This window comes from Penicillium alfredii, assembly GCF_028826965.1.
Source record: "Penicillium alfredii strain IBT 34128 chromosome Unknown utg000004l_segment0_segment0, whole genome shotgun sequence".
Lineage (NCBI taxonomy): Eukaryota > Fungi > Ascomycota > Eurotiomycetes > Eurotiales > Aspergillaceae > Penicillium > Penicillium alfredii.
The window spans coordinates 3,297,681-3,310,873 of record NW_026622701.1 but is presented as its reverse complement, the minus strand read 5'-3'; the positions used below and the strand labels follow the sequence as shown (position 1 = coordinate 3,310,873).

At 50.9% G+C, this 13,193-nt stretch overlaps 5 protein-coding genes across 5 annotated transcripts; 2 read left to right on the top strand and 3 right to left on the bottom strand.

Annotated features, from left to right (window-relative positions):
* Positions 1–23: 23 nt before the first annotated feature.
* On the bottom strand, positions 24–1,019 carry NUU61_002899 (Hsp70 family protein; the record flags this gene model as incomplete). Its single annotated transcript, XM_056653481.1, has 3 exons — positions 24–484; positions 703–859; positions 909–1,019. Coding segments are annotated over 3 exons (729 nt in total), but the record flags the coding sequence as incomplete, so codon positions are not given.
* A 484-nt stretch (positions 1,020–1,503) lies between these two features.
* NUU61_002898 (cytosine permease) lies at positions 1,504–3,208 on the bottom strand (the record flags this gene model as incomplete). Its single annotated transcript, XM_056653480.1, has 3 exons — positions 1,504–2,606; positions 2,662–2,878; positions 2,942–3,208. 3 exons carry the CDS (start codon positions 3,206–3,208, stop codon positions 1,504–1,506), a joined length of 1,587 nt encoding a protein of 528 aa, XP_056514547.1.
* Positions 3,209–6,864: 3,656 nt separating this feature from the next.
* Positions 6,865–8,688, top strand: NUU61_002897 (uncharacterized protein; the record flags this gene model as incomplete). Its single annotated transcript, XM_056653479.1, has 1 exon — positions 6,865–8,688. The coding sequence occupies one exon, from the start codon at positions 6,865–6,867 to the stop codon at positions 8,686–8,688; it is 1,824 nt and encodes a 607-aa protein (XP_056514546.1).
* Positions 8,689–8,846: 158 nt separating this feature from the next.
* On the bottom strand, positions 8,847–10,146 carry NUU61_002896 (nitronate monooxygenase; the record flags this gene model as incomplete). Its single annotated transcript, XM_056653478.1, has 4 exons — positions 8,847–9,137; positions 9,201–9,702; positions 9,769–10,030; positions 10,134–10,146. The coding sequence occupies 4 exons, from the start codon at positions 10,144–10,146 to the stop codon at positions 8,847–8,849; spliced, it is 1,068 nt and encodes a 355-aa protein (XP_056514545.1).
* A 956-nt stretch (positions 10,147–11,102) lies between these two features.
* NUU61_002895 (folic acid synthesis protein) lies at positions 11,103–12,604 on the top strand (the record flags this gene model as incomplete). Its single annotated transcript, XM_056653477.1, has 3 exons — positions 11,103–11,306; positions 11,356–11,577; positions 11,648–12,604. The coding sequence occupies 3 exons, from the start codon at positions 11,103–11,105 to the stop codon at positions 12,602–12,604; spliced, it is 1,383 nt and encodes a 460-aa protein (XP_056514544.1).
* Between the last annotated feature and the right edge of the window lie 589 nt (positions 12,605–13,193).

Here is a 13,193-nt window from a genome sequence, read left to right as displayed (position 1 = left end):
CCTGTGACGCGAAGATAACCCCGTCAGACGCCAAGGTCTTTGTTGTCAGCAATTCCTGGAACCGGGAACACAAAGTCATCGATGAGATCCCCAGCAAATCTTCGCTTGGCAACTGTTTCAAAATCCAGCATGGCTTGCTCTATGGTGTCACTTTCCCAGCCTTCACAGTAAGACAATCGCCTTTGAAGGAAATCTTCAAATCGTTTGTCCAGGAAAGTACTGTCGCTAAGTCCTCCTGCACCCGGGGCCGCTTCCTGGAGGCGGAGAGTCGGTCGAAGCTCAACAATCGTGAAGGTGATCAAGTCCACCATTCCCACCCTTGCATCACAAAGAACGATTGTATCATCAATCTCCAGGCCATGCGGATTGCTAGCCTTTAGCACATGAATGACCGTAGCCTCCGGCTCAGAGATGATGCGAATATTAGACGCTGCCCCCAAGCCTGCCTCTTCTGCACATGTAAGGGTTTGAGCTTTTGCCTTGTCTAAGGTAAATGTCATCGAGTCAAAAACCAGCCGACCTGGGAGTTGAGAACCTGTGAGACATGCTGCAGTAGAGCACGAAGGTAATCAGTGACAACAGTCTCTGGGGTTGCGTGATGAGGATATTCCATTCACCTGGAATCGTGGTGTTTGACGGACAGAGAGGTTCTTAGGTGGGGCTTTTGTTCAGGCTCAAGATACAGCTTGATCCACTGGAGACGTGGCATAGCCTCGGGAATTTGGAAGCCCCAGATGACTTTGGGCGTAACGCCATCATAAGTGAAGGCGACTTCGGTTGGCACCTTCTCGCTTGTCATTCCATCGATGAAGCTAGACACGCTGCTAGGCCATTGATTGATGATGTAGTGCTCATTTGGCTAAACCACTTATGTTAGTGATGGCAAATATTAAGGGGACATAACTCACGTTGGTCACTTGGGCCCATGCTACACCCGAAAAGGTGGTCCCGAAGTCTAGTGCCACAACAATAATGCACGCGGTTGTTTGTTTTTTTTTTTTGGAAGAAAATAAGAGAAGAACTGTGTGAGAAAAGACCCCAAGATGGATTCTTTGACATCTACATATCTTTTCAGGGGTAGCGCAGCGGAACTCGGTGCAATTGATTTCCGCTGGATTTCTTTTTTTCATAGATCCCAGTAACCCTGGATATCAGACCCACTTTATTGGGTCTCTGCCAATCAGAGCATCGTGTTTCCGAAAACTCGGAATGCCAGATCAAGACAACCTCAATGGCAACATCCAACGCGGCCATGCTGGCATTTCTAAGCAGTTTCTTAGAAAGTCCTCGAACTAGAATTTGGTCATGGTTAACTCTGACTATTTTTACATGGCGAAGGGGATGTATTATGAATTCTTCGGCTACTACTAATGTGAATACATGGACACCAACCGAGGCACAATCAATCCAAGATCAGAAGAAAATAAGTATTCCCATGAGATAGTGGTACTTGAAAACATTCCACTATTATATATTGTAACAGCATATAACAACCAATTAGATCTACCTACCCACCATCCGGATCTCAATCGGCCTCAATATACAATACGAGACAGCCGCAAACGAGAACCCCAGCTCAAAACCCACGTCTCCACCAAACGGAAGCTCGCCCGCGTGTTGGGCAATAGGCCCAACCCACCACGACTGACTCATACCAGTGACCATACCAGCGACACCAAAACAGAAAGCAACAGACGCAGCAAGACCCATAGGCAACTTGCCGCGCTGATCATACAGCTCCGGGCAGTATCCACCGAACCCACGCTTGAAGACAAAGTGGTCGGCGACAGCAATGCCGGAGTAAATGGCTAGCCAGTAGGCAATGAAGTTCATAAAGTTCTGGAGAACAGTTTCGAAATGCGAGTATCCCGGGATGGCGATGGCGAGAGAGACGCATGACGCCAGGAACACCCAGATGAACCGCGGCACGCGCTGCGTGTACCGGCTCATGACTTGCAGAGTCAGCGAGACCGAGTAGATGTTGGGGCAGTTGTTGGCAATGATTGACAGCGCCAGGATCACCAGACAAAACTTGCCGAAGCCACCCAGCGGCTCGAGGACGGCGCCGAGTAGGCCCCCGTTGACGGAGGCTGCGTAGCCGGCTGCGTACTTGTTGTGCCCGTCGTTGAGATCAGTGGCTGTCATGACGGCGATGCCGAGGAACTGCGTGAAGAGCAGTGGGGGAATTAGGCCGAGCCAGGTCGCGAGGAATACCTTGCGACGGCTTCGGTCTGACGGTTGGTAAACTGTGTAGTCGGCGGCGTAACTGGTCCATCCTGTTGCGAAGCCATACACCGTTGACCCGAAGGAGAGGCAATTGCCCAGCTCCGATGTCCCAGCACTCATGGGGAGGTTGAGGAAATCTCCCGAATGAGCAAATGTGCCCATGACAATGATGAAGACAATGAAGGTCGGGATCCAGCTCCAGTACTCATAAATATGCACGACCTTATACCCGGCGAAAGTGATAAAAAGGGTGCAGAAGGTGATGATGAGAATGCCAGCGAAACCGGGGACGTCCGTGTTGACCGCGTTGAGCAGCTGGGCACCCACGATGGCATTGGCAGCCGACCAACCAATACAGGCCAAGACGTTGAGGATGGCGACTGCAGAGAAGTCCAGGGTTAGCGTCGCTCGCAGCAACTTGCTCAGAACACCTACTGAATTTCACAGCCCACCATCCAAACCAGAACCGCGACAGCACCATCTGACGCAATCCAAAGGCCGGCCCAAAGCACGAGAAGAAGCAGACCGTCAAGACACCCAGCAGGTTAAAGAAGAGACACACCAGGATCGCGTCCACAAATCCCAGGTAAAAGAGGGATTTGCCGAGAACGCCGATGGCGAACGAACTGACGACCATGTTTGCCGCCAACCACTAGGTCCAGTCAGTGGGATAGGTCTTGCAGTGAAATCCTGAGCTCAGGTCTGAAGAACCCACCATGCTGCCAATATTGAAATAGGATGTATCTGTCCTCTCGCTCTCCGGCACTCGCTCGATACCTCGCTGTTCGATGTTGAACTTGCCGGCCAGGCGCTGGACCTTTGCATAAAGCGAGTTGCCGTACTCGAAGCTCTCGCCGGGGACAGCATGGTCGCTGATGTGGTCTTCTTCGTTACTATTGGTAGCATAGGCATTGTCCACCTGAGGAGCCTTCTCCAAGTCCTCGTCTGCCCCAATAGGTATCGTACTGGATTTTGAGGCCATCGTTGGAAAGCCGCACTCCACGATAGAGGCAGTCCGATCGGGGTAGAGAGCAAGCAAGTAAGAGAAGAAAATCCCCAGGGCTCACGTCGAGTTAAAAAAAAAAAAAGGTGATGATTTTCCGGATGCAAACCAGCAAAAGAAAATGCACAGTCCCATTTTCTCTTTTCCTTGGGAGCGCGCTCTTTATATCTTTGCGACGCCCAAATCCTCGAGTGCGCGTCGGTCCACTCGCGATCTCCAGCGTGGGCCCGTTGGAACACTTCCAGAAAAGAAGCAAATGACAAGCCTTTTTGCCCCCATCTCGCGGGGCTTGTTGGCCAATAAACAGTCGGGTTGGTCTTGGCTTATCACTCGCTTGAGCCGGGCGCATTGGCCGAGATGATAAGAGACGGTGGGAAGTAGCCGGTACTGTGCGCCCTGCCGTGTGTATCTGGCGTGTGTCTGGTACCTAAAAGGATAAGAACCCTCTTATCGCCGACAGGGGGTTCTCAGTCGGCTTATTGGCACAGAATTTCAATCAATCTAGTGCAACCTTCGGATCTTTACTAAGTCAAGATTTTCTGAGACGGGAGACGCCGATGTGCGGGAATCTCGAGTGGAAAAGTTGCGGTTTTCGCCTCGCCCTCAGCCATTTTCCTGGTGCTTCGACCCCTTGCGGATGTTGTTTGCAGAGCTCATGCAGGGAGTCACAATGGTCAATGCTCAGATAGGGTTCTTGCAGGAGGAACATTATTTCTCGGCTGCTAACTCCTGGTTGCTGTCAAGGCCTCAGCTGGACACTGGCGAGGAAGGTGATGGCGAGGGACGGCTGTCCATCAATGCACCTCTCAATACAGAAGGTTCATGCGGACGCTGAAGACACACAGCGGTGGCTTTCTCCGGAACTTCATCTGCTGGGCTTGAGGCCTCATTGCGCAGCGGAGATCACAAAATACCCCGGATCGGTCGATCAGCCCGCTCGTGTCAAGTTCAACCGGGGCAAGCGACTGGCAGCCCTTCAGTCCTTCCCCGGGGCCATGCCGCATGGCCCCGCAAACAGGTCTCGGGGGGCCGGTAATATATAGGAAAAGGCGTTAAGTCTAGAGAAATATATTGTGTTAAATAAAGAATTTTAGTAGATGTAGTAAGTATAATAAGTCATTAGTCTTGCGGTTATTAATGGTCTAGAAAGAGCCCTAAGACTCGGTATAGGGTACTTCTCATCTCTCTCTCTCTCTAACCCCCTATCAGAGGTCAGATCCGATCTACTTTATGTGTCTATATTGGGGCCGGAAACAACGGTTGAGACACATTCAGCTAAAGATAAATTATTTAAGACGCTGGTTCCCCGCGTGTAGGAGCATTAGTGATTTTTGTTTCTTTCTCTACCGACTATCCTATTTTCCTCCCTCCTTCTTGCTCTTCTCCTGTTCACGAACAGCTCAGGAAACCTATTATGGCAGCCCACAAAACCATGAAGGTCCTCAGCCTTATGCTCCTGGGTCTTATGACCGCCTTATCCGCAGAGGCCTGCATAGCCGGTATGTGCCCCTTATGATACTCTAATATATATATATATATATAAACCCCCGAGCTAGATAGTAAGGATACTAACCAGTTTTGTTATATGGCTACATAGACGGGAAACCAGGCTGCAACTCGAACCAAGACTGCTGCGGCAGCAGTATCTGCTCGGGGAGTTCGTCTCCAAATGGCCCGCCGTCGACGTTTTGCATGTCATAGTAGTGATTAATTTGTGTCGAGAAAAGAGAGAAGGCAGAATAATTCTGATGTTCAAAATGCATCACCGACGGTTACATTATGAATTAAATGGGAATGTGTTTAAAAAGATGTCTTTTAGGTGTGCTCTTAGTAGAGCCCTCAGCAGGTGCGACGAGTTGATATCTTTTTCAATTTTTTAGTTTCTTTTCCAACTTATATTCACGTATCTATCGTCTATGAATTATAATAATGGCCTTAAAATCCTATAATGAGAACACCCCTACTGTATAATATAAATAGAGAGATAATAATCTACTTTTACTCTATGGGCTACATCTAATTTACTCTATTAGGAATCGTGTCCACGGCACTATTAGTCATTAAACAGGTATTCGTGGACTAATTTTGAACTCGGGCAAATCACTAGCTCTTGACCTTCCCAGGGGCCGCCGCACTTTGCAAAGGCAAATAAGTGAAATCTACAGAAATATATTAGAATATAGTCAATGAAGAATCTTTGTAGAGGGAGTAAGTATAATAAGAGTATAGTCTTATAGCTATTAATAGCCCAGAAAGAGCCTTGAGGATAAGCTGAGTTACACTCGGTATAGGGTGCTTCTCTCTTCTCTCTCTAAGTCCGATCTACATGCCAATATTGGGGGCGGAAATAACGGCTGGGACAAATTCAGCTGGAGATAAATAAGACGATGATTCCCCGCGTCCCACTGGTGTGCATTGGTGATAATTTTCTACATTTCTTCCCCTTCTCAATAACACCTTAGGAAACCCATTCCAACAAAACCATGAAGATCCTTAGTCTTATGCTCCTCGGTCTTATGACTGCCCTGTCCGCCGAGGCCTGTATAGCCGGTATGTGCCCTTTACAATACTCCAGGTGAAAAGAGAGAAAGAAAAAGAAAGACCAGAACTAGATAGACGGAATACTAAATGGTTTTGCTACATGGCTACAGACGGGAAACCAGGCTGCAACTCAGACGAAGACTGCTGCGGCAACAATGTCTGCTCGAAGAGTGGGTCTCCAAGGGGCCCGACGTCGACGTTTTGCTCGTCACCGGCGTGATGAATTTGTGTCGAATGTGTTGAAAGAAGAAGAAAACAGGCCAATTCCTGTGTTCAAAATTCTTGGGCAGTACCGATGACCATGGCATAGATTGAATGGGGTTGTGTTTACAGAGAAATCTTTGAGGTGTACTCTTGCCAGAACCCTTAAGCAGATTCGAAGAATTGATTTCTTTTTCAAATTATGCTCGTGTTTATCGTCTATGAAACTTTGAGAATGATCTTGCCATCCCATAGTGAAAACACCCTACTATATAGTGTGAGGATAGAGAAATTTTTGATTCTACTCTATCTCCGTCTATCTTACTATATTAGGGATCGTGTTCATAGAGATATATTATAATACAGAAAACAAAGAAGTTTAGTAGAGACAGTAAGCATAGTATTCAGGCTCTCTTAGTATGGGTAGTCTTACAATTATTGATAGCCTAGAAAGATAGTGGCGAATAGTAGATAAATAGAACACAGTAGATGTTTTGGCTGCATATGAGAGAGGGCTGACATTAGAGGAAATCACCGAGAGATATTCTTGGCTATAGTTATAACCTTGCAAGTATAAGAGTGCCCCAGTCACGGGTTGTCTGCCTAAATCTCCATCCTTAGCCAAGGATCAAATTGGGTTGCACGCCACCGAGGCTCATGGATCGACAGTTAGGGCAAGGCTGCTGGACTGGCTGGCCCTATGAAACAACAATATCGCAATCCTTCCCCCACGGCTGCCTGGGAGGCTGATCTCAGAGGGCTCCACTAACCACTCAACGACATGATTTAGGAAGCTGCCAGAGTGGAAAAGAAAGTACAGGAATAACACTTCTCGCGGCAATCCTCTTTATTTCTTCTTATACAACAACCTCACACAGAAGAAACCTTACATAATGACCGAGCAACTCAGCGGTCGCATCACCCCCGACCCAGTGTTGACCAAGGGAAACACAGACAAGAACACACTAGTGATCGCCATCTTAACATATCTCGATGAGGCCAGCGAGGCAGAGCTCGTCCAGCACTTTCAAGAGATATTGGGCGACAGCATCAAGATCCACACATGGAAGCCATCGCGATCATTGCTGCAATCCATCGCCAAGCAAGGCCCCCACCTGGACAGCCAGGCCAATTTGTATGCACTGGCAGTCCTGGCCTACCGGTCTGAGCGATCAGCCTTCCTGGTCGCAGACGAGCTGACCAGGCGTCAACTGACGGGGGAGCGCCGCGTGGGCGAAAGCGATTCGATCTCGGTGGTGATGATATCGACCAAGCCGCAACCATCGACAGCCGCGAAGCAAGATGATGAAGTTATCATTGTCGCCAAGCGTACCAATGGTGATGGCAAAGAGATTCAAAAGCTACTTGAAATGCCGCTGGAACCCCTGAGCATCAATCCACAGGCTCGCGATATCGAGATGTTCCTACGGACCTCGTGTGGATTGGCGCTTCACGATCCGGATCGAGCTGTGCTTACTGCCGACACAGCGTCGTCACTGGGTCGAGAGAAATACTCGGGCGCCGTGGCCGAGGCATTGTCCACATCCCGTCGAGGCCTACCCGTGGAGCTGGTCACGGATATCGTCTCACGAGCAGACAGCGACAGCATGACAGAACTGGTCCAAATGCCGGTATGGGAACGCGCCATGAGCTATCAGCATTTGGTTATCTTTCTCTTCTTCCCCGCCAGCGAAGACAAGCTGCACAAAACCCAGTCGATAATCCAGGATGCAGTGCGAAAGCACGCTGCAACCAAAAAGCCAAATCGCCAGAACACCACGGTAGAACTGATTCCATGGGAGCGGCATCGTCTCGCATCTCGACGGAAGCTAGCGACTTTCTACAATGAATACCGACACTGGGTTGACCCCAACACGAGGATGGACCGGCCGCTCCATTTTCTGCGCGAGCCCATCCGCGGCATTGACTCGGCTCAATTTGGGAGTGTGTTTTCACGCTACGAACTGTTCCCGTTCGTGAGACAGAATTCCCTGGAAGGGCTTGTCACAAAAAACTGGACATCGGACGATAATCCTGACGAAGAGTCGGAAACCTTGGACATCAACAGCGCTGAGAATCTCTCGCACCCTGACGAGCCGTTCTATTACAACCCTCCGCCCTGGATGCCGTCCGGGTCGCAGGAAGAGGAAGAGACAGAATTCGAGTGGCTGGCTGCGTTCTATCTCACCAACCAATTGACCAAAGAACAAGATGAATCCATCCAAACAGAGCTCAAAACCAAAAACGATATTGACGAGGACTTCGAATGGGTCAAAGAAATCGGCGTGATTCCCTGGAAGAGCGGCCCCGAAGGCGACGTCGACGGCACGATCGAGGACATCTGGGAGATTGTGTGGAAGGTCTGGACATCCGAGGGTCGGGCTGGCAATTGTGGCACTTTTGCTTGTGTGGACCAGCAGTCGGCTGTCGATCAGACGGTCATCTTGGTGGATGCGAAATGGTACCATGGCAGCCGGGAGCAGGAACTTCTCCAATACCTTCCTAGTCCCACCATGAAGGGATTCAGATACACGCGCGTTGCTGCCCGAGATGCGCACCTTGACAAAATTAATCTGGATATTGCTAACATGGGCATCGATGAGTGTGGTGAAGGGGCAAAGTCATTTCGGAGACCTGACTGGCCATCACCAGAGCTCTTTGATGACGACGATGACGATGAGGATGAAAATGACGACGGAAATGAAGATGGAGAGTAGCTGAATGACACTCATTATCGCCTTGCGAAAGGCAAGGCATCTTCTTGGCCTATGACTACGGACTTCTGAAATACCAAGAGGGAATCTCGATAATCGTATTCGACTATTCAACGCTAGACATGACTATTTATATAGAACACAAGTAGAGAATCATTGATTTACAGCTTGGCGAGCATCTTGTTGCCCTTCTGCAGGAGTGCAGCAGCATCTGAAACGAGCTCATCAACAATAGCCTTGGCGGACTTCTTCTCGTTGACTACGGCGGCGACCTTGCCCATCAGGTAGGGACGGGCATTGTCGAGGGTGTCGTCGTCAACATCATCCGGCAGGTTCTCGAAGTCGTGTTCAACCGGGATGACACCCTTGGCCGTGAGTTGCTTGATCTCCTCGGCCCGGTTCTCCTCCCAATTCAGGATGTAAGCGTTCTTGCGCACACGTAGAGGTCGGCCCTATAGCACACACGTTAGCGTCAAGTGCTTAAAAACTCTTGACAGTGAAAAACAGAAACATACGGTGAAGATGATTGTGCGGATGTTGTCCTCGAAGCCGGAGGTGCGGACAGCCTCCTGGTGCGCCGCAGGAGCACCAGCTTCATCAGACAGGATGAAGCGGGTGCCAATCCAGACTGCAGAGGCACCGAGCATCAATGCGGCGGCCACAGAGTTGCCGTTGTACAAGCCGCCAGCCGCGATGACCTGCACCGGCAGGCCGGTCAGGGGGCTCTTGCGGCCCTGGACCAACTTGGCAACAGTGGGAATGAGGACGGTGGTCGGCACATCACCCGTGTGGCCACCACCCTCACCACCCTGGGCGCAGATGATATCGATGCCGGCATCGAGGGCCTTCTGAACGTGCTTGGGGTGGCCGATCATGTTCATGCAGAGAATACCCGCCTTGTGGAGTCTCTCGACCACAGCATTGGGGGGAACACCGACGGCGGAGACGAAGAGCTTGGCGCCGCTCTCAATGATGATATCAACGAGTTCGTTGAGCTTGCCCTTGGTGTAGTCGTAGCTGGTTTGCGACGAGACCGATTAGCTTTTGTGACGACCCACCGCAAGAGCAGCAGCGGGAACTTACTTGGTCTTGCGGGCACTGCCTCCGACCTGAGGAAGCAGCAGGTCGACACCAAACGGAGCATTCTTGTCGGTCAGATATCCCTTGAGCTCGGCGATCTGTTCCCGGAGCATGTCGGGAGTGTAGCCAACACCGCCAATCACACCCAGGCCACCCGCGTTGGTGACAGCGGCGGCGAGTTTAGGGCCCGCGGCCACGTTCATGCCTGCCAGCAGGACGGGGTGGTTGATCTTGAGCAGATCAGTGATCGGAGTACGGATTTGCTCTGTGTCACGGGCATGGTGAGTTCTCCGCAGAAAAAAGAGATGTCCACACGTGGGAAGAGTGGCTTGATATTCTATCAAGCCGGGGGCAGGGGAAATGCTTACGAGGAGAAGCCATAGTGAATATGATGTCCGTGCCAAAGAGATGGAGGATGATGAAGAGAAGAACCTGGGGAAGGAGGAGCGGCGCCTATAAAGGGAGGCAACCGAGGCCGGTTCACAGTCTCCAGATGAGCCGAGGCAGTCGCAGCTTGGGTCTTCCCCAGGTAAAACTACCGAGTGGGCGGGGTCCGCATAACTCGACACATGACTATGAATTATGATATCCTATTTCTACCACTATTTCTATTCATTTTATCTTGACCAGTAGAGATGTTTAATCCAAATTGAAATTGTTCATAAAACCAACCCAACAGTGAAGTATGTTGGGTGTATTATCACTGCCTGAGGCCAGATATTACATCAGCAGGCATCAAGGCACCAATATAGCAGTCACCTGATGTCGTGCCCATGCGCGTCTGCTTCATTGGTGTTTCTGCGCAACAATGGGTTCCCTCAGAGTCGGCGGTCGCGGGGCTTCTACAATAGGCCTGTGTATTCACAGTGTCCCTCGTTCATCCCCTTTATGGCAATTCTCGAGTGCGGTTCGATTCCCGCCGTTGCCGGGGCCTCCGGACACCTCGGGGCGGTGCAAGACACATTCAGAAGAATCCTGGACAAAGAGGCAGGTCCCGAGCTGGCGCAGAGTGATCAGACAGAGTCTGACATATATAAATCAATCCAGAGGCATCTCCAAGACAATTTCAAGTAGGTGCTGTCCTCGATCTTCGTGTCAGCCTTATCGGCCATTATCTGTATCATGCAAATCATGCATCACTGTCCCGCAATTTTTTTTTCTTCTTTCTTTTGCTGCATCGGCGCCACAAATACTAAGGCCACCCAGGAAAATTGTCTTTTTCTAGTTCGGCACTTACGAGCCCATCCCTCAGAAATGGCCGTTCAAGTCGTGTGACTACATTGACAGCGCACGCGAGGAATTTCTCGAGCGGGCGGACCGCCCGGTTGAACCCCAAGATGCCCTTGGTCCAAGACAACCAATCGATCCACCGGGCTTTCATTGCCCTGGGTAGTAATGTCGGAGACCGGGTGGAGATGATCGAGAAAGCGTGTCTCGAATTGGACCAAGCCAATATCAAAGTCAAGAGGACTAGCTCGCTCTTCGAGACCACGCCCATGTATATGCTTGAACAGGGCACATTTATTAACGGTGTATGCGAAGTATGTATCATTTGATCTAGATAGATGGGTAAATGCTGACTGCTATTAGGTAGAAACAACTCTCGCGCCACTGGATCTTCTGAATACTCTCCAGTCAATCGAGATCGCGCTGGGCAGGAAGAAACTTATCGAAAAAGGCCCACGGTCAATTGACCTGGACATTCTTCTGTATGACCAGGAGGTCTTTTCGCACGAGCGTCTGAACATTCCGCACAATCTGATGCTGGAGCGAGACTTTGTGCTTCGGCCTCTTTGCCAGTATGTGGCGCAGGTTCTCCCAAGCGAAGAAGAAAATGAGACTAATGCCCACCCAGATTAATCCCCCATGAGCGCCCCCTCAGCTAGGGAAAGATGCACAAACATACAATACATACCTGGCTGCTTTGCCCCCACCAGAGCCAACGCCCCTGTCGACAACACCGATATCACCGCAGTTCCCACCCCTGCACGCAACAGACCCCAAGCGCAGCACACACGTCATGGCAATTCTCAACCTGACGCCCGACTCCTTCTCCGATGGCGGCGCGCACTCACCAATAGACTTCACGCAGCTCAGCGCAACAGTACGCGACTTCATCGCCGCCGGCGCCACGATCATTGACATCGGCGGCGAAAGCTCTCGACCAGGCTCCACGCCTGTCGGCGCCGATGAGGAACTCGCGCGCGTGATCCCAGCGATCCAACACATCCGAACCTCAATCCCAGAAGCCGCACACGTAGCCATCAGCATTGACACGTACCGCGCGCGCGTCGCCGAAGCCGCCTGCGCCGCCGGCGCAGACATCATCAACGACATCTCCGCGGGGCTGCTCGATCCAGACATGCTCCCCACCATGGCGCGCACGGGCAAATCCGTGATTCTCATGCACATGCGCGGCTCCCCGCAGACTATGACTTCGCTCCACGACTACCCGGCCGGCGTCATTCCCGAAGTCGGCGCCGAGCTCCGCGCTCGTCTGGCTGCCGCCGAGGACGCCGGCATTCGCCGCTGGCGTATTATTCTCGACCCCGGACTGGGCTTTGCGAAGCATCAGCCCCAGGATCTGGAGATCCTACGTGATCTACCGCGGCTGCGCGCTGCCGATGGTCTGGACGGCCTGCCGTGGTTGATGGGTCCCAGTCGGAAGCGGTTTATTGGCAATCTGACTGGGGTCAAGACGCCGCGTGAGCGGGTTTGGGGTACCGCGGCGACGGTCACGGCGAGCGTTGCTGGCGGCGCGGATATCGTACGGGTGCATGATGTTCATGAGATGTGGCAGGTGGCCAAGGTTGCCGACGCCATTTACCGCGTGGACTGAGAACATTCTTTCGGCGTCGTTTCTGGCATCCTTGGTATATTTTATGATTTTCCCCTTCAGATAAGGGGGTTGTCTGATTTCAACATTGCATTTGGCTTGTACTATGTCTCTTCATTCATCATGGGAGTTCATGAGGCTCGGGATTATCAAAAAGGAGTTGGGTTCTTTGGCACTTCACCGAATACGGTAGACCTGCAATATTTTGCATGGCCTGAGGTCGATTCGCATACTAGCAGATCATTGAGAAATAGGTTCTTCCACGACTATAGACTTGTTGGCATCAACAAGCTTACGGAAATATATCAATTCATGAATTTCTCAATTATCTCGAGCCATACCGACAAATGAAAACAAGAAAACAACAGGAAATCCCTAGAGCCATCCGCCTGCTACTGAAGATACCGTTGAACAACCATCAAATCACCACGCCAGGCTGCATTTTCGATAATGTGGAACCCAATTTTTGCGGACTGCTTGCTCACGGGACTTTCAGATGGAAAGGACACAGAAAGGAAATCAAACAATATGCTGGCGGGGAGGGGGCAAAAGAGACGAAATATACGTCACGCATCAGGGGAAGGAGATCAAA